Source organism: Neodiprion virginianus, chromosome 6 (assembly GCF_021901495.1).
Source record: "Neodiprion virginianus isolate iyNeoVirg1 chromosome 6, iyNeoVirg1.1, whole genome shotgun sequence".
In the NCBI taxonomy this organism is placed as follows: Eukaryota; Metazoa; Arthropoda; class Insecta; order Hymenoptera; family Diprionidae; genus Neodiprion; species Neodiprion virginianus.
This window is the reverse complement of record NC_060882.1, coordinates 22,747,582-22,771,674: the sequence shown is the minus strand read 5'-3', so window position 1 is coordinate 22,771,674 and position 24,093 is coordinate 22,747,582. Positions and strand designations below refer to the sequence as shown.

At 36.3% G+C, this 24,093-nt stretch overlaps 3 protein-coding genes across 7 annotated transcripts in view; all 3 read left to right on the top strand.

Moving 5' to 3' along the window:
* The window catches only part of LOC124307596 (RNA polymerase II elongation factor Ell), a 66,973-nt gene extending 56,919 nt beyond the window's left edge, over positions 1-10,054 (top strand). For all 3 annotated transcript variants that reach the window (XM_046769441.1, XM_046769442.1, XM_046769443.1), the window contains 2 exons: positions 216-393; positions 806-10,054. In XM_046769441.1, coding sequence (XP_046625397.1) covers positions 216-393; positions 806-979 — 352 coding nt within the window. In that variant the 3' untranslated portion in view covers positions 980-10,054. The remainder of the gene's footprint in view (positions 1-215; positions 394-805) is intronic.
* A 409-nt stretch (positions 10,055-10,463) lies between these two features.
* Positions 10,464-16,373, top strand: LOC124307050 (dnaJ homolog subfamily C member 3 homolog). Its single transcript, XM_046768362.1, has 5 exons — positions 10,464-10,662; positions 11,240-11,449; positions 11,538-11,691; positions 12,120-12,220; positions 13,791-16,373. Exons 1-5 carry the CDS (start codon positions 10,639-10,641, stop codon positions 14,037-14,039), a joined length of 738 nt encoding a protein of 245 aa, XP_046624318.1. The 5' UTR covers positions 10,464-10,638; the 3' UTR covers positions 14,040-16,373.
* A 1,471-nt stretch (positions 16,374-17,844) lies between these two features.
* LOC124306976 (integrator complex subunit 3) lies at positions 17,845-24,093 on the top strand. Of its 3 annotated transcripts, none has more exons than XM_046768213.1 (11): positions 17,845-18,063; positions 18,810-19,405; positions 19,648-20,209; positions 20,316-20,511; positions 20,711-20,873; positions 21,211-21,414; positions 21,641-21,991; positions 22,151-22,244; positions 22,355-22,722; positions 22,843-23,404; positions 23,836-24,093. In XM_046768213.1, the coding sequence occupies exons 1-11, from the start codon at positions 17,845-17,847 to the stop codon at positions 23,908-23,910; spliced, it is 3,390 nt and encodes a 1,129-aa protein (XP_046624169.1). In that variant the 3' UTR covers positions 23,911-24,093. The 3 variants fall into 3 exon arrangements, with proteins under 3 accessions (XP_046624169.1, XP_046624170.1, XP_046624168.1); XM_046768214.1 differs by having other exon boundaries at positions 18,807-19,405; positions 20,741-20,873; XM_046768212.1 differs by having other exon boundaries at positions 18,807-19,405.

Here is a 24,093-nt window from a genome sequence, read left to right as displayed (position 1 = left end):
TTTTCTTGTTATTAGAATTTTTTCAATTTTAAATTACCCTATCTGTTCGCAAAATGTCGTATGATTATTCGTGAAAAAATCAGTAAAGCTGGTATGTTGTAAAGTAGTAGAGATTTCAATTTTGCTCGTTACACCGCTTTACTGAAACCTTCGATATCTTTCTATAATTAGTTTAATTGAAATTTTTTTATATCACAATATACATCGTACAACAGGTACTTCACGACAATCAGCAGCATGGAGCAAAAAAGACGTTACAAGGCAGAGTTTAGTGCGGACTACGATGAGTACAGGCTTTTACACACGCAAGTGACCAAGGTTTCGAAACGATTTGCACAGCTTGAAGAACTTTTAAGGAAAGAGCGTCAATCTGGAAACGAGACTAGATATTCGGTCAGTTTAATTCCTTATTCGTAATGCTCAGTCTATAGTTGTATAATGTTAAGTTGGGAAAATTTACACTTCCATGCATTTTGTATAACAATACATTATGTACATATCCATCTTGTTATTCGTGACAATCTGTGATAAGCATAAAAGTGTTCTCAAGTGATCTGAAATTTTTTTATCCTACAAGATATTGTATGCTACTTGGGGTCACATCGCAAATTTTGGGATCTAAGTCCGTTGAAATTGGAAATCATTGGAATGTTTTGCTTTGTTCAAAGAACGTCTTCAATAAATTCTTCACCAAACGGTGAAGACTGCACTGAAAATAGAAGCCCATTGAATTATTGAAGCAGCTTTCATCGAGGCGTAGGAATTTTAGGATAATTTTACAATGAAGTATTATCTCTATGTGCAGGAAATCAAGAGCCAAATATTCACCGAGTATAACGCGATCAAAAATGATCCGGATCATCAGCAGACCAAGAAGCGGTTTCACTATCTCCACGACAAGCTGAGTCACATAAAGCGGCTGGTACAAGAATTTGATTCTCAATGTGGCGGTGGGGGTGCAAGCAGTTTGCACTACTGACATAAGCTCAAACACTTATCCCTTCTACTCTTCTCGGTTGTTAATACGCTGCTGTCGACGTTATTGCCAAGTGTGCATTTTCTCGGCAAACTCCAAGGTTAACTAAAATTGTTCCTGCAGAGACGTCCCCGAAGACATTGCAACGGTTTGAGCTGTTTTTGTCACGGCATTTTTAACTTACCCCAAAATGCTCACTACTTTCGTATTTGATTTTAAAACAGAGGCCATAGATTCTGCTCAACTGCATCCATGTAAGAACAACGGGATCCACTTGTTAGGCAATGTTTGGCAAGGTTTGATATTGTATATCCGGTAACAGCGAAAAAGTATTCGTTATATGTAACTGGATACGTAATTCACAAAGCAATTACCAAGCACGAAAGACAATCCTATCATATAAAGAAAAAGAAAGGACTCTGTCCTCTATCGTATAATAAACTGCGTCTACGTCCAAGACTGTCCAGAGAAAAATACTAAGCTATAAATAATATAATACGCGCGTCCAAAAGTGTCCAGTAGTTATGCGAGTGAGAGTCTGAGGATAAAGCTAATAAATTCGTAAGCAGTTCAGCCAAAAACTAAACACAAAAATAAAAAGAATGACATATGAAGTTGCGAAAACATATAATAAGTAAAGAACTACAATTTTCAAAATTATAATCCCACGAATATCAAAATCTATAAATCGTTAATTTTACCATATCAAACTAATCGCTGATCCAAAACAGAGGTCTGCTAAGAGTAGTCCACCAGCATTTCGTTGCTATATCCTTTTTTTAATGCTAAAAAAAAACTAGTTCTTTTTATACATATGACAAAGTTTGAAGGTTTGTTTTACAAAAGGAAATTTTCATTCTTCAACAAAACATACTAATAATACACTGACATGTTCCGTATCATGGAATAGGATAACAGTAATATTTAAAAGTATCACCGACACGACAGATACAGAAATTCCGAAGCCACTGGCTCAGCCACCAAATGCCAAACTGAGAGTAAAAACACAGTTATTCGTTGAAGTGAGTGGGGATTTCCTTAATGGGAAATACAATTACCGAAATCACTCGGAATCTCTAGAGTCCGCTGAGGAAGAGGGGAATTAACGATTGAATAATAGGAGAAGTAAACAAAGCTTGTGATTTGTGTCCAGATTGTGCATATTGAGTAATATAAATATTTTAATAATCTTAACGATAGTTAATAATAAATAATAATATTCAATGTAATTCATGATAACATCAATTTCGAGAAGAATATCGAGCTACTTTAATGATTGATCATTTGATGATGCATATGTACAGGCAAACCGTGATGTTTCACTTTTAAATAATATTTTGTTGTGTAATTATTATAATTATTATTATCATTATTGATTAGATGAAAATTCACTAGCCGGTATATTTATCACAGAAAACTGGAAATAGGTGAACGCGGTGATAAGCATTGATCACACTCTGTGCCAAATATTAAAAATAGAAAAATATCAAAAAAGATCCACATGACCTTGTAATTAACTTTTTCTTTTTAATCTGTGAATATCTGATTACTTTATGCCCGTACCTAAACAAGGTATTCTTTTTACGAAACAAATTTAGGGCCGTTTTATCGTTTGACAAATGCTCATGTGTCGTTCCATGCGCATCTAAAGGATTTACTCTCTCTCTGGTATTCTGTGATATTATAGAGACGCAGACTCGCGATAAAACATGAAAGACATGCAAAATATGCAATTAGCTTGATGAGTTTCAAGGGTAAGTTGGCCTTTCCATGTCATCGGTTCCAATCCAACTGTTCTTGTTGGATTTATGAATTGTGCTTGCCCTTTCTTCTTTTTCCTCCGCTAACGGAACCTTCCACTAAAAAATTAGCTTTAAAAAGTTTCGGATAAATACCGGATTCTCCTTTTAATTTTGTTGAAAATTTCACGTTGACAATTTTCGGCCATTCTATCTACTTCAATTATCTGTAATAAGTAGACCATATTTAAGGCTTGTACAGTAAAATAATGTTATTATCTCCAAACCAGTGTTGGAATTTATGGTTTTATGTTGGTGAATATTAGTCAATTTATAATGCATCAAACGTTCCAAATTTATATCAATGACGGCGTTACTACAAGTGATTGAAGTTTTCATTGACGATTGGGGCAACGATACGATATACCTAGTATGGCCAGCTTAGCCTAGTATCGTTCACAGATAATGGCGATTCAAAACAAAAACAATGTTACGTTACTCAAATTTTACTATGTTACATGATGTGTTTTACGTTTTACTTAGAAGCAAGTGTTATGTTGATATGCATATACATCAAAAAATTTGACGTTTGTTATATTTTATTATGGCAGCATCTGCTGTTCAATATTGAACTCAGAGGACAATTTACTAAAATTAAACATGTTGGATATTACATGCAACAATGAAAAGTGACTAAACGTATAGAAATGTATGGCACAGTGCTTGAACGTGTGTATAGAAAAAATGGCAAACGTAAAAAAAAGAAGTGATTTCACTTATAATATTATTTATAAATATGTTAAACAAATGTATCACTAACCAAGTGCGTACGAGAAAAGAAACAAAAACACAAAACATGATTTAAAAACGAAAAAAAAAACAAAAAAAAAAAAAACAACAAAAAAAATACAAATTAAAGGAATAAAAAAATGTATAAAATAAAGTAAAATGAAATAAAAAGTAAACAATAATGGGTGCATAATAATATATTCTCTTGAAGGGTAACTTTAATTCGTAATTTTTGCATTGCAAGTTAATAAAACACTATTGAAACAAGAATTCTCGTCTTCTCTTGATTTTTCTATCTTTCCAATCAACAATCGTCGTGCCTTAAGCGAGGGTTCACTCGTTTGACACCCGGTTCAGTGAAGCACAACTAATAGGTATATACCTGTCACAAAAACAGGATATTTGAAATTCAATTCACCAGTTAACACCCACGACACTGTGTCATACATGGTTATAGTGGCTGAGATCGGTAATTATGCTCTGTCTATCTTGAAGTGCCGAAGACTTTTGTTGCGCACACCTTACGATTAAAGAAAGAAAAATACTTGGATAGGCAATGGGACACAATCACCGAACTCGGTTAAATAGGTTCCACCGAATTGACGTTAAGTAAAACTAGTTACCACACCGACAAAGTCAACACTTATTGCATCCCGTTTATATAACAAAGATGTGTGTAATCACGATCATTACTCATTGTGAAATAGATATGTCGCTATGAGGATATAGGTAGCACCGAAATTCGCGTAATTTGGCGAAATAGCTAGTGAGTCATAGTTGAAAATATCTACGGTGCTTCCTCTTGAAAAAAATTATGATTATCTTCCTATAAGTTCACTACTTGTATTGCCTGACAAGCTTATTTTTTTCACTCCTGTTATACAGCTTGGTAATCATTGCCTTGATGATTGAATCACTTACTTTTTGACAAAACAGAATGCAAATATTAATTGGGCATTAGACTTTCATCGATCCACAAGATGGAATTCGATCTAATCTCTGTGCTTGAAAGTATTGTTTGCAAAATAACACGCAACACTTTTATATAACTGTAATTAATACGGAAATTCAAGTATTATAATCATATCAAAGTTCTACAAATAAATAGTTCACGTTTGTTTGGTGAATGGTAAAACTTTATAGAAAACTTTTCATACATACGAGACAAAAAGATTTATCAAGTGCCAATTGTAGAGAGAGAAATGTAGAAATATAAACAATGATTGTATACAGATACCAAAACAGCAAACTAGAGTATGCCAGAAGACGAGAACTATACCTAAAATTAGAAAGTTACATCTTCTATACTTCTGTTATTCAGCTGAATAGTTGATTTACGAAATCTGTAGAATAGAAAGAAATCTAACGATACTTGGTCAAATTTTCCAATCATCAATTCTCAATTCAAACCACTTGCTCGTCATAACCTTCTTTTACGAAATAAAATACATTTTAGCAAGCGTGACAGGACGGAGATTACTGATCAAAAAAAGAAAACGAAAAAAAAAACGTATTAAAAGATTAAAAGAGGAAAGCAGTTTAAATAATTGTAGGCCATTTATACATACACAGACTTTATAAAGGGAATTACATATTCGGATTATAATAATGAATTAGATATTGTTTCCCTGTGCGTGACGTCCTTTTTAGAATATCGCGTAAAGAGAGAAGGTACAGGGGTGTGCTGGTGCGTACTATGCTGTTATTAATTTTATTATTATACTATCATTATTATCGTTATATGCATATGTGTATTCCAATGAAAATTCTTAACCTGTACTTTACTCGTCAGACAAGCACATACATAATAATAAAACTGTAATAATTCGTTAACACTTAGAAGATACAAATTAGCATTTTAGAATTTTTTGTGCCTGAAAAGTATGAATAGCTTACTATACGGATATAGCGTCACCACGACAATGATTAGCATGCTATAATATGGATGCAAAGATATTTTGTTTCTATATCTAACGATATAATGTTTGCAGATACGAATGAGTTCATTGATTTTTGAGAGTTAGAAAATCCGGACAAGAAGATCTTACACAATTCCAAAATTTAATCAAAAGGTGAGATAATTTAAAGAACAAAATGTATTTGCATGTACATGCCTAATCTAACAGCATAAACTTAAATTTAATCGTGTGCCAATATAGCCATTGTCCTCTTGTAAGAAGTGAGGAATAAAAGATTGTTATAGGAAATTCGCTTGCATCTAAGCCGAACTCTTCAGAATCAATTGTTCTCATTCGATCGTATGAGTCAAATGAACAATGTATGAGTCTTTTTGTGGGAACAAACCTTGCACAGCGAATGCCTCAAGAACGAAGGTTCTATTTTTAACTGGCAACTTGTTCGAGTTTGTCTGAATGAAAAAAAATCCTAAAAACAATCGAAATTTGTATACTTTATTTCACGTAATTTATTATATATTTATATTGAGATTGGTGTAAATTTCTTGCCAGAACTTTTATACTATTATTATTATGAAATAAAAAAAAGAATGTTTCAAAGCTTTGTGTTAAATAGAAATATTTAACACTTGATTGACCTGTTAAATTGTGGAAGCATTTAAAAAGGTGAAGTTGATAGTGACAGCAAAGTTTTTCCTAGATACTGTACATAATAAGGAACTATTTAGTGGCTCAAAAGTATAAAATTCTTGCAGCTTTCGGAGTGCAGGGAATAAATAAGAATAAAATATAGAAAGAAATATGAAAATTATTAGCCAATCTTAGATACCTAAGTAAAATGTACGTTGCGTGAGAAAAACTGAAGAAAGGAAAAAAAATTGTATGATATTCGTAGCATATAGAGGTGGTGAAATGATTCACGAAAAACGAACAACCCGCAACTGGCATGCCCTTATTCTGTTAATTTTTATACAAGTACATAATCGCGTGTAAAATTTATTAACATGTAATGTAATGTTATGATGTACCATTTTACCAAGTCAAGTGCATTAAGTAGTTAATAATTGATAGAGGATTGGACGTATTCAATGACGCAGAAAGGGGGATCACTTCCACAAATTGTATCGATGTTTTATTACCAATTATTAATTAGTAGTTACCTTTTCTGCGTGACCAGCGGCCAATTATTCCGTGTAAAGTTAAAAATTTGTATTATGTACGAATCTTACGAAAGCAGCGTTGTACTTTAGAGATAAATACGTATTGTTAATTTTACCGCGGGTATGATTGCATCTTAAATTAATGGTCTGTTTTCCGACGTTCGCTATCGCGTACTTTTTTTTTTCTTTTTCAAACGCTGACTGTCGTAAGGTCAATTTCGAATTTGTTTTTTTTTATCTTTTATTTCAATACTCTTTGCGACATTGTTGTTTATTTTACTCATTTTGTTTGAATCTTGCGTTCATCGCGGTTATACAGGTGTGCCACGTCGTTTGAATTAACCACTAGACGCACGAAATTTAAAAATATATATACGAATCGTATTAGTTTATACGACGTAGAAATAAATTTTTGCTCGTGGTTGGTTCAAAAATATGATTTCAATGTCTAAGCTCAAACACGCTTAACATTTGGAGTTTTCAAACAGACAAAAGAATAAAAAGATGAATTAATCTTCAAAAGCTTCGCAAAGGTCAGGACTGAATAATCGAAAATTATGAAAATTGGGGTGGAGATAATATTTGCCGAAAAATGAAAACAAAAAGAGAAAAATAAAAAAAAAAAGAAAACTGACCCGTGCCGAAAAGTGAATGGTGTATTGACGTACATGTGACTAGTGTATAAGCGTTGAAACGATGTTGATATAATTTTCGTTGAAAATGATATTTTTTAAAATGGTGGACACAATTTGTTTTGGCATCTAAATTTAACTATATAAAGTTCGACAGCGCGGAAATGAAAATTAAATATGCCCAATGTTGTAATATTATATTTTTGACTGTGATGCTGTTATGTGTGTATATATATATATATCTGTGTGTATATACATAATTATATACATAATATTATATTTATACATGCATTTCCTTTCAATAATTAAATGATGGGGGCCGTGGTGCATAATATAACTAGAGCTACCATTATACTACCGCTTTTGTTTCAACCTGAAGTTTTCGTGGGTAAATTCGTTCTGTTATACATTTATATATAATTCATACGCTAACCGTACGACACGAATTTAATTACGTCTTGAATTTTCATTTCCACCGTATATACGTTTAATTAATTTTTCTTATATATTGTATTAAAATAATCCGGGCCTCCTGACACCCAGTAGAGAACTCCCTGAAATCGTTATTACACCACATTTGTATGCATTACACATATATGCGTCTATGTACCTATATGATAGAAACACAAACTACGTTACTGTACATATATTCATACGTAGAAGATATGAAAGAACCCCGGATAGTTTTAACACTTGTCCACCTCTGTCAACTTTCATCGTCTGCATATCGTTACCCCCCTTGCCCCCCCCCCCCCCCCCCCCCCTCCCCCTTGAAGCCGTGTAAATCGAAAGGGAATGCGTGCGTGCGTGACCGTAATTCACCTGTATATCTACCAATAATTGATAATAACGCAAGCGAGTAGAAGCAAATCATACGTTGTATCTGATATATCTTATATACAACGTACTACTTACGCTATATATTATATAGTTATGTACCGACCGACTCTTATATATTTATGACGACTGCATTGCTCCCTGACAAACGCTCGTATCTTCGTCGTATATCTATACCTATATAGTTGTATTTGCAATTATTACCTATATTATATTCATTAATTAATTGAATAAATAAATAAAGATTATATATTATAATAAAAAGATAATTATTATGTGGAGAATGATCACGATAGAAGCAACCACCGTAGACATGTACGTATGTATGTACCTACATGTTTCTATTAATTTTCGAACGTCTCAAAGCATTCAATCGATCGTATCGTACTTACGTTAAATTATATTATGCTTTAAACGGCTGAATAAACCAGGGACAAAAAAATATTTATCAAATGCTGTAAACACACAATATACGGTACAGTACAACAAGGAGATGAATATCGGGCAATGGGCAATGGGCAATGGGGTGCGGTAGGAGGTCATTACACTTTATACGCATGTGTATGTATACCAGGATACATAATTTGAAAACTCGTGGAACACGCCGTTTGTGCATAAAATCTGGAACACAGAATATTCAACGTTACTGTTCTTGTACGAGAGCTTGCACGAGGCATGCGTGTACGTATCATCTATACTAGCAGCTCACATGCTTTCGTACAATTTCGTAAAGATATTTAACGTTCTCATGATTGTGTAGCTCTAAACTGTGAAGAAACAGTTTACAGGGTTTGCGCCTCCGTAACCGAGATAATTATTGGTGAATTAATATTCACGACGATTGCTGCAATAATTTATGTCGAAAGTTTATTCAACCGTTTACCGTTTATATATAATGTATATTTTCACCCGTTCTATGCTTCTCAATCTCTTCATTCTCAACTATATATGCGTTTTTGTATATGTGCTTCTGTTTTATTCGAGGATTTGCATATTACTATACATGTGATGAACATAAAAACCACACATGTGAAAATAAAAAATTACGAACAAGTAAAAAAAAAAATTCATAAAATGTATTTTAAGCGAGAAAATTTACGGTTCAGGATAACGCAAGTTAAACGACACCTAGTGTGAATTGTGCATAAACATGATATACGTACGGCTTTGGGCAGAATATTTCGAGATGATTACACATTTTTGTGTTATTAAAAAAAAAGAAAAAAAAAGAAAAAAAAACAACATTCTCTCTGCTAATTGTGTCACTTTTACCTTTTCGATTTATTATACGTAGAAAGAATTGAAAGTAAAAAAATTGTGTGCGAAACGAGGGTGAAAAATCATACGCCGAAAACGATATACGTATGCTTTACTACATGGATACACAATTGGCGATCGATAAGCTCAGACAGCTATTGATAATGCGAGTGTGTGTTTTCGAAGTATCAAGTCGATCGGGTTTTTTCAAAAATAAGACGACAACGCCGCCCAATCATTTTTAATATTATATGTATATATATATATATGTATAAAAAAAATATATACATGGGTATTATATGGTACTGTGTTGTGATACATGCATATAATGATTTACGATTAGTCTAATTCTCGATCTGCTCTGCCCAAATCCTTGTGTATAGTCTCCTACATTGCAGCAAGAGCAGCAGCTGATGACTATAGGTAATTGAATACTTATTCAAATTACTTGTCAGGTTCATTGCACAGTATAATTGTATGTATGCCTATTGACAAATTATATGTGCGTATATATACATATATATATATATATATATATATTTGTGTGTGTATGTATATATATATGCATATAAGTTTCTATATATTGATGAATCGAACAGATCTATATCGCATATGGATTTAATGGATGAGTTGAATAGTTATTGAAAAGTTTCATGAGATATTGATGTATATATTTTAAGTTTGTATTATAACTCCCCACTTAATTTGTATGAAATGAAGATATCATTAAAAATAATGATGGAAATAACCGCGAGTCTACATTATTCGATAAACATTTTTGTATAAATCCTTTATATAAACGAGCGAGAGAAAAACGTCTAATAAAACTGTAGATTCTGATGAAATCCTCGTTTCTCAAGCCTCGTAAATCTAGCATGACATAAAATATGTAGAAACGTACGACAATTTTCATTGTCTTTTGAAACAGCATATTCCAATAAAGTTTTAGATAGTTCCAAGTCGTTTCTACATAGTTTATACACTTGTACGAGAGAGCTCGCGCTGATAAAACTCTGCAAGAGATTAATTAAGCATTGTACCTTCGTACCTAACAACCTACCGTCGAAAAGTTCCGCCACCCGATGCCATTCGAAATGCTGCGAACGGACATGCGCAATGCCGCCGACTTCAAGCATGCGTATTAAGAGCATCGAGCTATACGGGTTTGATGGCCGGCCAAGATGTCGTCTGCACCTCGGCATTGTTGATCATTATTTTCCGGCAGGGTTGACGATATTTCGAACGATATTCGATGGTTAATTCAATTTGAAAGCAGCCTCCACTGCTACGCAAGCACTACGTTAACCACCGTGATATCAAATTATCTCGAGAATGGCTGCCAGCCGTGAAACTGAGGTGAGATATTCTAGTTATGTACGAATTGCAGTGCTGTTATATACGTGACTCGCTTTATAGCTATCATATATATTATTTAAATCCCATTGTGACAACCGGCAGGTTTTCTCACTTTGTTACATCAATTTTTTTCCATTCAAACCACCGAATAGAAAGTTTCACCGATTTGCGGTCCTAGAAAGAATTAAACATGTATTTATTATACTCGTATCTTATTACATTGTATTCCGTATGCGCACCTGACGTGGTTATGCGATATTGTAGATATGCTTCGAAAAACGAAATCATATCGGAATCGCAGCGCTTTTAATTTGCGGCTAATCGGCCGCCGCACTGTTTCATTACTACGTGTCTGTACGTATGAGTTTTCATCCTACGACCGATACCTGCAATTAAATGTTAACGAAATAAGGGATAAATTTCACTCGGGCATCGCTCGTTAAATTCAATTAGCTGCGGATATAAATACGTTGAATTGTACGCCTAGATAAAATAATAATTCGACACGTCGAACTAGCCGAGGCAAAGGATCTCTCATGTATATAAGTATAAAAATCATACTCTGTCATATTTTCAGGTACAATCCTTGAAGGAACAAGGTAACGCGTGCGTTAAGGAGCAAAAATATGCCGAAGCGATGTTCCATTATACGCACGCGATCAAACTGGACCCCAAAAACTATTCGTTGTACAGCAACCGGTCATTGGTGTTTTTGAAAATGCAGCAGTACCACTTTGCCATGGAAGACGCGATCATGACCATTCAGCTGAAACCCGATTGGACAAAGGCGAGAACCAGAACCCTTTCGATCGCAATTCGTGCAACCCCCCACCGAGGCTCTAGCTATTTATAATAATCTCCTCTGTTTGTTCCAGGGTTACTACCGTAAGGCGGAAGTCGAATCACAGACCTTTCGGTTTAGCGAAGCTCTCCAGTCCTACAGTAAGGCTCTGAGCTTGCAGCCAAATGACCCCAGTATTCTAGACGCCATGAAAAGGGCTTCGAAACAGCTCATCAAAGACAGGAGAGGTATAAGACTGCATCACTTGACGTAAATAATTGTGTATCCGTCTGTACATCAATTGTCGAACTAGATGTTGATACAGACGGAAAAAGAAAGGTAGACGAAAAGTTCGTCTGGATTCTCTATATAGCTACACGAATGCGGCATAAATACTCCCCAAATATATCACACCTCTGCCCCACGTATCCTGACAAATAATTTCACTTTATGTTCAGGCTTGCTTATCACGTGGCGTTTTGATTCTCGGTTTTAGTATAAATCGCGAATAAACTTTCCTCGTAATTTGATGGTTACGAAGTCCCGTGTGTGTATATATATATATATACATATATATATATATATACACACACATGTATACCGCTTGGATAGTGAAACTGAATTACACAATTTAACATAGATTTCCGATGTGACTGGTTTTGCATAATCATTTCAGCCGACCAACAGATACCTTGGCTGGGTGCTGGGGTGGGAATAATACTCGGTGTCATCGTGGTGATTGCCGATTACGTCTTCACTAACAAACCGACCTTAACGGTAGGTAAAACAATGACCTAGGTCCTAAATTTATCTACACGATGTTTAACGGCCCGTTGTCACCGGTATTGTACTCAAGTTGTTCCCTTTTATCCCCGAGACTCGGGAGTTTATAAGACGAGCTTACCGCGGACACGTGCAACATACCTCCTCTCCGCAGTTTGAACGCGTGTATAAATTCGCATTCGTGATACAGACATGCATACGCGTACAGCACGCACTTGTTGAGAGAGATTAGTACGTAATATACATTTATGTAAATATATACCTAATCTACGGCTATCTATCTACGTGTTGAATTGTGGCGTGCAGAGAAGAACACGCCGATATCCATCTCTCTCTTCCACTGGTATAGAGTGGGATCTCTATGCGTAGGACAATGATGAAATCAAGTTTTTACCCTAATTAAATGAAATCAATGATTCACAACTTTGCAACATCGTATACGTATATTGACGCTATACGTGAGGAACTTAGTGCGCATACAGCTTTGGAGAACGAGATGTTTGTAGATCGAATCACGCGTGAGTTGACAGAACTCTGAATCCGTGCACCTGGAAATAGATAAATATTCGTTTGCTATATGCATTTTAGCCATGTCAGAAGTGTGAGTGTATGATCTTTATGGTTTAATGACTGAGCGTGTATGTAATCGATTTAAAAAGCAACTATTACAGTGCTCAACATTCTCTACAGAGCGATTGCGTAATACTAGCGCTTATTGTAACACTGCGTTATTCTGCGTTCGATCTTGAATACGTTCTGTCAAGTCTGATAGTTAGCATTGTGAAAAAAAAATGGTAAATGGGACGAAGAACTACTTTCGCGATTAAAGTAAATTAAAGTATATTATCGAAACTGAGCGAACGCATTGAAAAGTAATCTATTCTAATTGTCAATTTGATTACTGCAAAACGAGCCGACCTATCAAGTTCTACATTCTATAAGTAATCGATCGAATTGTCAGAGTTTTATAGGCGTACATGCCTACAACTTACACAATTTACGAGTAATGAAAATTCGATTCCAATTAGAATTAGTCGGGTTCAGTCGCCATGTCTATTGCATTATTCTTCGTGATATTTATTTTATGCTACGAGCGCAGGCTTTGTTTTCGAATCGCGATTCAATCGTCTCAATCATCTGCAAAGCAAAACAATCCGCCATGTCAAGTTGCCGCTGATACTCTAGCATCTACATCACACGCAGGGAATAAATTTTGATGTAAATATTTATCACGTCGGTGATCGTAACGTCCTATTAAAACAATAGATGAAATATGTGAATCGGCGATCTGTTTTATAGCTAAGAATTTATTTCACTGGAAATTTGAATTGTAAAACCTAAAAGTTTCGTTCTATACATTCAAGCTCTTGGAAAATAATGGACTATCTATATACAAGAAAAAAAAATATACCTCACAATCAGCAAGTCTTCAATCTGCTCGTTCATTTTCAGAGGAATTTATAAGAAAAGGTCGTAAGCGAGCAAGAATCAAATATTTTCTTCAAACCTGCAACTTCGAGTAACCGGTTGAAAATTTGCTTAACTATCGAATATCTGCATTTAGCACCCTTTACTGATGGCTCTGCTTACCATCGCCATCGCCATGCTCGGATTTGGGATCGCGAAGGGTTGCCGTTATTTCGTAAAATGTCAAAGACGGTCGCTGCTTGAGCCGCCGGTGGATCTCCTCGAGGGCAGCAAGGAAGAACCGGAGGACTCGCAGCAGGAGCAGATGAGCAATGAAGACAGGGACAAGCATCCGAAATATAGTAAAGCTCAGGCGAGACAGCGGTTCAAGAAAGGAAAGTCGTAACAAAACGTGGCAAACGATTTCTTCTTCAACGTATTCTAGATCCCAGCGGACGGTTTAGGATATTCCTGTCGTTTATCTTAGCCCTTTATCCCATCTCCCACATACGCGTCTTACAATTAAACTTTTACAAACATCGCGCATAATAACTTGCACGGTGGCTGCAGGGATACGACGACTTATTTCAATTGATATACCATACTATACAGGAAATAATAGGCGAGCTCAAGGGGTTCTTCACCATTCCGCAATGATTCCACTCTCTCACCATAAAAGTCCTTGTTATAGCACGTGCGAGCATGACTTTTATTATGTTGACACAAATACTTTTGACCACTCGCGCAACTTTCGTGATTTTCCCCCTATTCTTAATAATACCCAATATGTTACCATTACGCGAGAGTAGCTGTAGCTGGATTTATTCAAGGAAATAACATTTCATTACTCGGTGAAAACAAGAAATCCGAAAAATAGACGAAACCGTTTATTCAACCGCGATACCGCGAGTCCAATTAATGTGGAATACTCGGCGGAAAATCATATTTATATTCGCGGGTACGGGTTGCGACCGGGACTATTGCACTATAAGTTAATGAACAATATGTGCAGCAAATTAATTATATACAATGTATTGGTTACATATAGCTCCCGTTTTCTACCACATTTGTATGATGTATTGAATTATAATGAATGTATGCTCTATAAATAAATAGACGTCGGACCGATCGATGCATTTACTATATCTCGTTATTGGAGATATAAAAATCTCATTACACGATTTTGAATAAAGTACCGTACCGCTACCTAATGTTTCGTGCATTCGTTTGTACGTGCAGCATAATATACACAAGTTGAAGACAAGTCTGACAATAAATACAATTACATAAACAGGGGTGCCTGCGGTATTTTTTTCTAGGAATTATTTAAAAAATATGCAGAAACCTTGAAGGATACGCATTACATAATACATATGTATACTCGTATTATGCCTCGAAATAACCACAGTTTCCTCTTAAATCAAGCACTCTTGTATTCCTGGCTTTAATAGCTAATGATAAGCATACAATCCAAACGCGTCAGTCGTACAGAAATTGAGTACCGACAAAAGGATAATGCTGAAGTATTCGAGATGCAAAACGTTATAAAAATGTCAATACTCTACAATCCTGAAGACGTGTTAATTTCACCAGTAATAGCGGCAGTTGCAATTCGGTATAGCATAAATTCGATCTTTAAAAGGTATTATTATATGGCTAAACGTAGAAAATTCCGGTCATAATTAATTTGTATGAATCTGGCATCGTTGTAATAAACGTATTAAGACTAAAAATGTATAGTACAATGTGTCCATTGATTCATGTGTCACACGCGTGCCTGCATAGCACTGTATTACTTTTCTGTGGAGGAGAATCGATTCTACAGAAATCAGTTCTACAGAGCAAACGTTCTACAGAATATCTTGTACAGACTCGTTTCTACAGAAATATTTATCTCTAGAATATAATTTTCCTACAGAACGGAATTCGAGATTCACATCAGAAATAATCCTGCATGAATTATTCTACAGTAGAATTGTTCTACAAAATAATTTTCGAGTTTCAGCATCCAACACAATAACCGTTCGACATAGCACACATTTAACACACACATAAATTCAACTCAAATAATTTAAATCAAAATAGATTAAATTAAATCGAATGAAATCGGAATGTACGGAATTGATGATTAGATGTATTATTTTCACGATTCGATGATTACTCGGAACGTGCGTTGTGTAAAACACAATCTGAAGGAAAATATTTTGTAGAACAATTCTCCTGTAGAATAATTCATGCAGGATTATTACTGATGTGAATTTCGAATTCCTCTGTACAAAAATATTCTGTGGAAAAATATTTCTGTAGAAAGGAGTGCGTAGAACATATTCTAATGAACATTTGCACTGTAGAACTGATTTCCGTACAGTCGAACCGCATTTCTTTACTATCAGTGAAAGACAGGAGTAAAGTAAATAGTTGTACGCCCTGGTTTTCAAAAAATTCCCATTACCAACGAATTCGACAGAAGTGGTTCTGCCCTTTGTGCAGTCAGACGTGAGACGCGCAGTCCTGTGCGATAAGTGATAACTGCCGGTTGGAACGACCTCAAATTATAATTACTTATAAATACATCAGAGTTTTGTACGATTAATAACAAAAAATTGATTAAGTAGTCAAGTTCTGAGTATAAGGTTATTGTAATCCGGTGTATATATTTTAACTGACAAAGATTATAGCGGTAAGTGTTTCGCATTACAGCGCAAATGAAACCAATAAATTTTAGATACATGCCTACGTATATGAATCTATTGACAATCAAACGTTCCAAGTAGTCGTATATATGTAGGGCATACTAGATTAGGGACTGGGGAAAATGTGAATGGCAATTAATCTGTCCTACACATCAAAACTCGTTACATGGTGCAAATGGTGAAAATGTGGAACTCACATTCCAACGCCAGCTCGAGTCTTTGTTTGATCAACTTTTACACGGTAGACGGCATGCGATGGAGTGGCGATCACATTACCTGTAGAACGTATAATGTGTAATATCTATCAAATACTAAGTTTTACATCCTACAGAGTAATTTCTTCAACGTTTGGCATAATTTGTCGTTCGTTTTAATAGGATCTGCATAAAGTCGAGCTTTTAAAATTCGAAACGGCGTGGAAGAGTACCTGTAAACCACATGGTGTAAACTTCATTCATAGATAAGTTGACCAGCCGCCGAAGTCTATTTGCTCTTCGCTGCTTTTCATCGCATCCAAAAAAGGAGTTGAAATCAAACGTGTCGTTCTATGCGTCATTTGATACAAATTTTTTCTCGGCAAGGTATACGTACTCGAAGCATTTTCGTGAATAGCATCACAGCTGACAGTGATTTATACGCAGATGAAGAAAAGATCTACGCAACCATCCATCCGACTTTCCTAATGGCCAAACCGCGTGCACGGGTAATATTTCAAAGACGATAACGCTTTGCATGCGCATTCAATGTGGTGCGTTTGAAATTGTATAAAAACTGCATACAGGTGGAATTTCTTTGTAGTGAGATTTAGTAGGTTTATGTTATTTCAATGTAAACCACCGTTTTGTAAGATTAGATCTGTGATAATTGATACAGGAAAACCGGAAGTGACCTCGTGACTATCGGTTGGTAGATTTGTGAGAGCGAGATACGGTGAAAAAATATAATTAAGTTCTGTTAGTACCAACAGCCGTATCCGCCGTAGCGACGTTGGTAGGTTCCGAAAGGGCTGCGGCGAGGGAAACATGTTAGCAATTCTACAGCTTATATATTTACGAGAAATCGGAAGTATATGGTCTTACAGGTAGTACATTACGTCCGGTCAAGCGGTAAACGCAGGCATCTAATACGTAAGTAATGTGCGTACAACCCATAAAGATAAATGGTGAAACGGAAAAGTTGAAAAGAGACGAGCGAATACAAAGAGAAATGTAACGATGCAAATGGGAAACGACAGAGAGACGGAAATGATGACGGAGACGAGAACGCGAGGTGTAAGTACTCGAATTTGCACGAGATCGGATTCTCGGTTCAGGCAACAATGAACTTGGCGGGGGGTTCGAGGGGGAGTGAAGGGGCCTATGGGGGGCAGCTGGGGCTTTAGGGAGTTGGGATCACGAGCCAACAAGCGCTGAATATGTAGTGAATCCTACAACTGCGCATGCGTAGAACGTACTATTTTGTTCCCCCGGTTAAGACCGCGTCACGAAGCGAAGCAAGGCAGGGAAACGGAGTGTATCAATGCGCAATCGCATCGAAACGTTTCACGACTCCCGAGGACGAGGAATAAACAGACACGATGCTCGGAGGAAACGGCAAGCAGGCAGGGCAGGCCTCGCGCGTGGAAGACTTTTGAGCGAGTGCTCGCGCACAGAAAGGCCAACGATGGACCAAACGAAAGCGGCCGCCTCTAGGCTCTTCTACACCTCATGCATCGAGAACAAGGACGACTTGGAAGAGGTAATATTAATATTTTAAATAATCCCTGGATACGTATCAAATGCGAAGTCGGCCATTGTTGTGACGGTCCCGTGTTTGCGGAAGCGGCCGCACGCGGCGTCACCTGTTACTAAATACCTATTTTCGCGCGGAATTCAAATCGACTGTGACTGATTTATATTATCGTAGATGAAAATAATTATCCTACAGGCAAAGGTTGTGTATATAAGAAACGATAAAACAAAAAATACATACTTCATTACTATAAACTGTTCCACGAAGAATAAAAATAAATGAAACTCGAAACAGTGATAATCAGAAAGAACATTTTTTGTAGTATTAAACAGAGTTGGTGATGAAAATTCAACATTGAGTTTGTTACACAAATCCGGCAGTATTTGGTCGGTGAAAACAAACCCAACTCCCGAAAATTCTCATGCTGTTTGAATCCGAAACGACTCATTGTTAGATTTCAACAAGTGTATATACTGCGATGTCTCTCTCCTTTCTGATAGGACGTTTAAACACAGCTGCTGACTACTTTTACATACATGACACGACAAAGAGTCCACCTTACACATATGAAATTTTTAACTTTAATAATTAAAGAATGTTTACGTGGGTACATTGTGAAATGCTAGTGTAATATTTTTACACCTAATGTCTGTTAGGAAAATACTAAATTTATCATAATTTTGTTGCCTTGTTGTATTATTAATGAATATGACATTTAGTAATTTAACGCACTTTGATCTTTTCACCAGAAGTTCGAGCGCTGCTACACAATTTTGCAAAACCTCACATCGGGACTCTCTGAGAAAGAAGCCCACGATAGCCTGAATAATGCAGTGTGCAAGGATAAGACTCACGAAGAAGTGTCTTTGGGACTTTTGGTAGTTATTCTGACTGAGCCACCCAACGCAGCCAAAAGTTATCGTGACTTGACCCTTATTACTAGAGATGGTTTAGCCATTGTGTTAGGTCATCTGAACCAACTAGTACTAGAAAGATATTTACGCCTTCACGATACAGCAAGAAGTCAGTTATTATGGCTTCTCAGAGAAATGATAAGAACGAGTGTGACAAATGTCGACAACCTTTGTTCGAGTTTATTGAGGCATGCTGCTGGCGGAGATACCTCAGTGAGAAATCTATTTCTGGTCGATGCTCTCTTGGACATATTTCAAGAGAACCGACCGTGGCTAGATAAATTCCCATTCTTGGTTGCCTCAATTGTCTATACTTATCTACGTTTAATCGAGGACCACACTGCTCCACATTTAGCTACTCTTAGGCAGAAGGAAGTCTCGTTTATGGTGTCGCTGATCAGAGAGAGATGTGCTGACTGTTTAGTGATCGGCAGGTAATCAGATTCAAATGTTACATTCATCCAATTATATACTTTGCACCTAAATGTGTGGTAATTATAAGATTTTTCAAATTGTACAATCTGAAGATAGCCTTAAAGTGCTAAGAAAAATTATAACATTCCTCAAGTTTCTTTTAAAGTTATAATCACTCCTATTTCGTATGATTGTACAACAATTATCTGTCATTTTCATAGAACTCTTGACAATGAATAATGCAATGAAATATTATTATCAGAGATTTGGTTCGACTGTTACAAAATGTTGCAAGGATACCAGAGATTGAAGCTCTTTGGAAAGACCTGTTACTGAATCCAAAGTCCTTGTGTCCAAACTTCATTGGTGTATTGCAACTTCTACAAACAAGAACCTCTAGAAGGTTTTTACAGTCAAGACTGACACCTGACATGGAAAGGAAACTGGTATTCTTAACGAGTCAAGTGCGTTTTGGCAACCATAAACGGTATCAAGATTGGTTCCAACGACAATACTTGGCCACTCCAGAGTCTCAATCTCTCAGATGTGACCTCATTAGATTTATAGTTGGTGTTATTCATCCAACGAATGAACTCTTGTGCTCTGACATTATTCCAAGGTGGGCCGTGATCGGCTGGCTGTTCACTACCTGCACATCCACCGTTGCCGCTAGTAATGCCAAATTGGCATTATTTTATGATTGGCTATTTTTTGAACCTGAAAAAGATAATATAATGAACATAGAACCAGCTATTCTAGTGATGCACAATTCGATGAGATCACATCCTGCTGTCACTGCCACTTTGTTAGATTTTTTGTGCAGGGTAAGTTAAACATTTGACACTCAAATATTGACTACGCGACAGAAGTCAGATCAACCAACATTTTCATTTGATCTTGAACGTCATAAAGAGAACATACATATTTCAGATAATTCCAAATTTCTACCCGGCATTGACTGAGAAAGTTAGAAGTGGTATTTTCTCCTCACTCAGGCAGATTTTGGAAAAGCGTGTGCTGCCTAGTCTGTATCCATTATTTGATAGCCCGAAACTAGACAGAGAATTGAGAACCAAAATACGGGAAACCTTCAAAGAATTTTGTCTACCACCCAATACTGATCCAGGTAATCCTCAGTTGTGCACTGCATGCATGCTACCATATCAACGCCACTGCCAGCTTATTTTAAATAACAGAGCTGATTTTCATAGAAAATGTCAATAATCAATAACGTCAAACCTAATTTTTTAGCACTACCATTTTGAATAATCATTTGTCACTCGACTGCTTACTAACACTATTTTTTGCACAATCTTTTTGACTAGGTAATAAGCTTCCAATCCCAATGTATTCAGGTAAAATGGAGGAACTTAATAAGGATCTTGGTCCTGGGCTGATGCTGGAAGGACCTGGAAATACATTGGATAACAATCATGTGGGACAAGATGAGCCAGCTTTTAGTGATGAGGAAGAAGAAATGCCATTACAGTAAGTGGAGCATTTGTATTATTCAACTTAATCCATGTTTTACAAATTTTCCCAGCTGTATTGCAACATGTGTTATATAGAGTAAGTAGTGAACATTCGAATGGTCTAACTTACATCTCCTAAAATTCTAGAGCAGAAGCAGTTGGTTTGTCAGGTCGACCAACTGTCATAAATTCGGATGACTGGTCGCCTCGATGTACGTAACATTAAAAATTTTGACAGTTGGGGACAGACCACTGTTAGCTACTCGCTCTATACAACGCAATCATGTTTTTAGTTCGTTGTTCATATTATTAAAATTACATTCACTCATCAAGTGCTGTATTTGACTTGGCAGGATTGTTACAAAAATTGAAGAGGAAGAAGATGAGGATGACATGCCACTTGCGAAAGTGAAACTAAAAAATGACCAAAGGAATGCCAATTGCGTCATTTTAAAAGAAGAGAAGGAAGTAGTACCACAGTTGAGTTTCATGTTGGAACCTCCAGAATTGGGAGTAGCGGTTGAAAGCTTACATCTGGAACCTGATAATGAGGCCAAGTAAGTTACTTTTCATACCAGCCTTTAGCACAATTATTCACTATTAAGCAATTCAGTTTTTCATACAACCATAACAAAAAGTAATGAAAAAAATATTTTATTTACTTGCAAATGTAAGTTGAAATTCAATTTCGAATTGAACCTTGCTACTGATTGTTTTTTCAATTAGATTTACAATAAGTTTGTAATTGAATATATAAGTTATACCCCAAATTTATGTCTGTAGGTGTCAAGCTATGGAGAGGATAGTTCAATTAGTCATAGAAGACGAAATCGAATCGGAAACGTTACCTGCGTTAGCATCAGCGATATCTACAGTTCTATTTTTACAAACGACGTCGCAGATATTCCCTGCAGATAATCTAAATGACGAGAGTTTGGCAGATAGTATAAGCACACCGTTATTTGTCATGTATAGAAACCAATTTCAGTTGTGTAAAGAAGAAGACAAGCGTCGAAAACTCTTATCTAGAGTATTGGCAGAAGTTCAAGCTATCCAGCCAAGAACTGGATACTTACTTTTGTATTTTCTTAAAGTTTGGGGAAGAGAAGAAGAGAAAAGAGAAGGCGAGCCTAGGTTAGTAGTCTTGATTTTGAAAAACATCGTTAATATATTCACCACACCAAATCAGGACGAATGGTCCATGATTTGAAACAAATTCAAGTAGCGTCTAAGCTTTGACAAGCAATTTATTTACTATACTTTTAGCTATGACTATTTTCTTTTCTTTTTCAGTAACGAGTTAAACGACGTTAAGGCGTTAGTGTACAAGGATTTTTGCTCAGAACGAGAAAAGAAATTAGAAGCATGTCTTTTGGCAGATTTAAAGGTAAAGCACTATAAATATGTTATATAAACTAATTTAATAAAAACTAGATGCAAATTTCCTGGAACTATGAGCTCAACTAACATCACAGTCAATATTATTTTCAATTACAGCTTTGCCATGAAGACGACATACACTTACTCTGTTACTTAATCCCTGATGTCTACATGGGATTTCAAAATGTGGCAGTTGGAAATGTACACCTATTACAACTAGTGGTATCAACTGTTGACGCCAGTCAATTGCAGGACCTAATTTGCCAGATAATGCAAGGTCACTTGAGAATGCTCAAAAAGGAATCATTTACCAACATTCTCACAGCTAGTCTACATTGGGAAACATTCGAGCAATATTGCTTCTGGCAGCTTATTGCTGCACACGACTTTTCTATTGAGTCTGTCTTACCTATATTGCCCAAACTAGAATTTCGAAACCATGCAGAAGCGTTGACGTCAATCCTGTTCATGTTAAAGCAAGAAAAGTTAGTAGTTGCAATTAAATTTTTATTATCTTTCAATTCTATTGATTACAAGTTGAATATCACGTTCAAAGTAGATATAGAAGCAAGTTAATAAATTAATCTTGTCTCTGGTATTCACAGACCCACAATGGAGCTATTACGACAGCTTTTTTGCCGGCACAGTGTTGACGGAGATATGTTTGTGGTAGCTGCATTACGTTACTGGTGTCGCGAATACGAAGACAAATTGGGCGAGTTAGTAGCAAATTTATTGAGTACACGGTATCCTGCGACTAGCCCTAACAAGCGGAAGCGGACAACAGCTAAGCATGCGCAACAGTCAGGACCTCCAACGGGAGAACAAGTACTAGGACACCTTGACCAACTGAGACAGCACTGTCTGTCGTCAACTGAATTGGAATTTTATCAGTTGGATGGGATGCAGAGAGCATTGCAGCAGGCACAAGCTTCGAGCAATGATTCTTTACGTAAAAGTTATGGGGATCTCTTTGCTCTAGCCGAAGTTAATGAAGAAAATGAGCCACCCCCACCTCCACCAAGGAAACACGCTGCCAATACAGCGAGCGGCGGTGGAGGGAAAGGAGGTCATAGAAAAGCTGGTGCCAGTACAAGAGAAAGACCTGCTGCCAAACGTCCGCCACCGCGAGATAGGACTACCGAAAGTAGTGATCAGAGTAGCGAAGTGAGTATTTTAAAAATGAATAAACATTTACTGATTTACACGAGTTTTTAATTTAGTTTGGACATTAAAATTTGAGCGTAGGGAGCAGCATTTTAGTTTTGATTTGAGCAGAGACAGACATTGCGTATTTTACTGCAAACGGTTCACCGATTTGCGAGATAAATCTATGTTTTTTTTGAGTAACGTTTATTCATTTTTGCCTTCTTTTCTAGCCTCTTAGGAAGCAATTTCAGCCGAAATTTTCGCGTTGAAATATCACGTAGCGTGTCTCTGAAATGCGTCGCATATTCTAGTGCCCTTATATTACTTCTATCGCCACTATATAACCGAATTTGCACGGACGCCACTATGGCAACAAGTCCAACAGCGTGCCTCATTTTGACAAAAATTTTCATTTAAGTCAAGTCTAAAGGATTTATTTTGAATTTCAGGAAGAAGAAATCATCAAACCAAAGCAAGCAAAAAAAAGAAAAAAGATAAACCCTGTTGGCTCTGATAGCGACTGACCACCCAGTGTCTTCATGCGACATATGGACCACGTGCGCGTGTGTGCAGCAAGTTAATCCAGTTTTAAGAGTAGTAAGATAATATAATATGCTATGCATAATAGAGTAAGCAATCTGTAAATAAACGATACGCCAAAAGTCCGAGAGTCCTGAGATATCTATGACAAATACTTTGCAATCTCA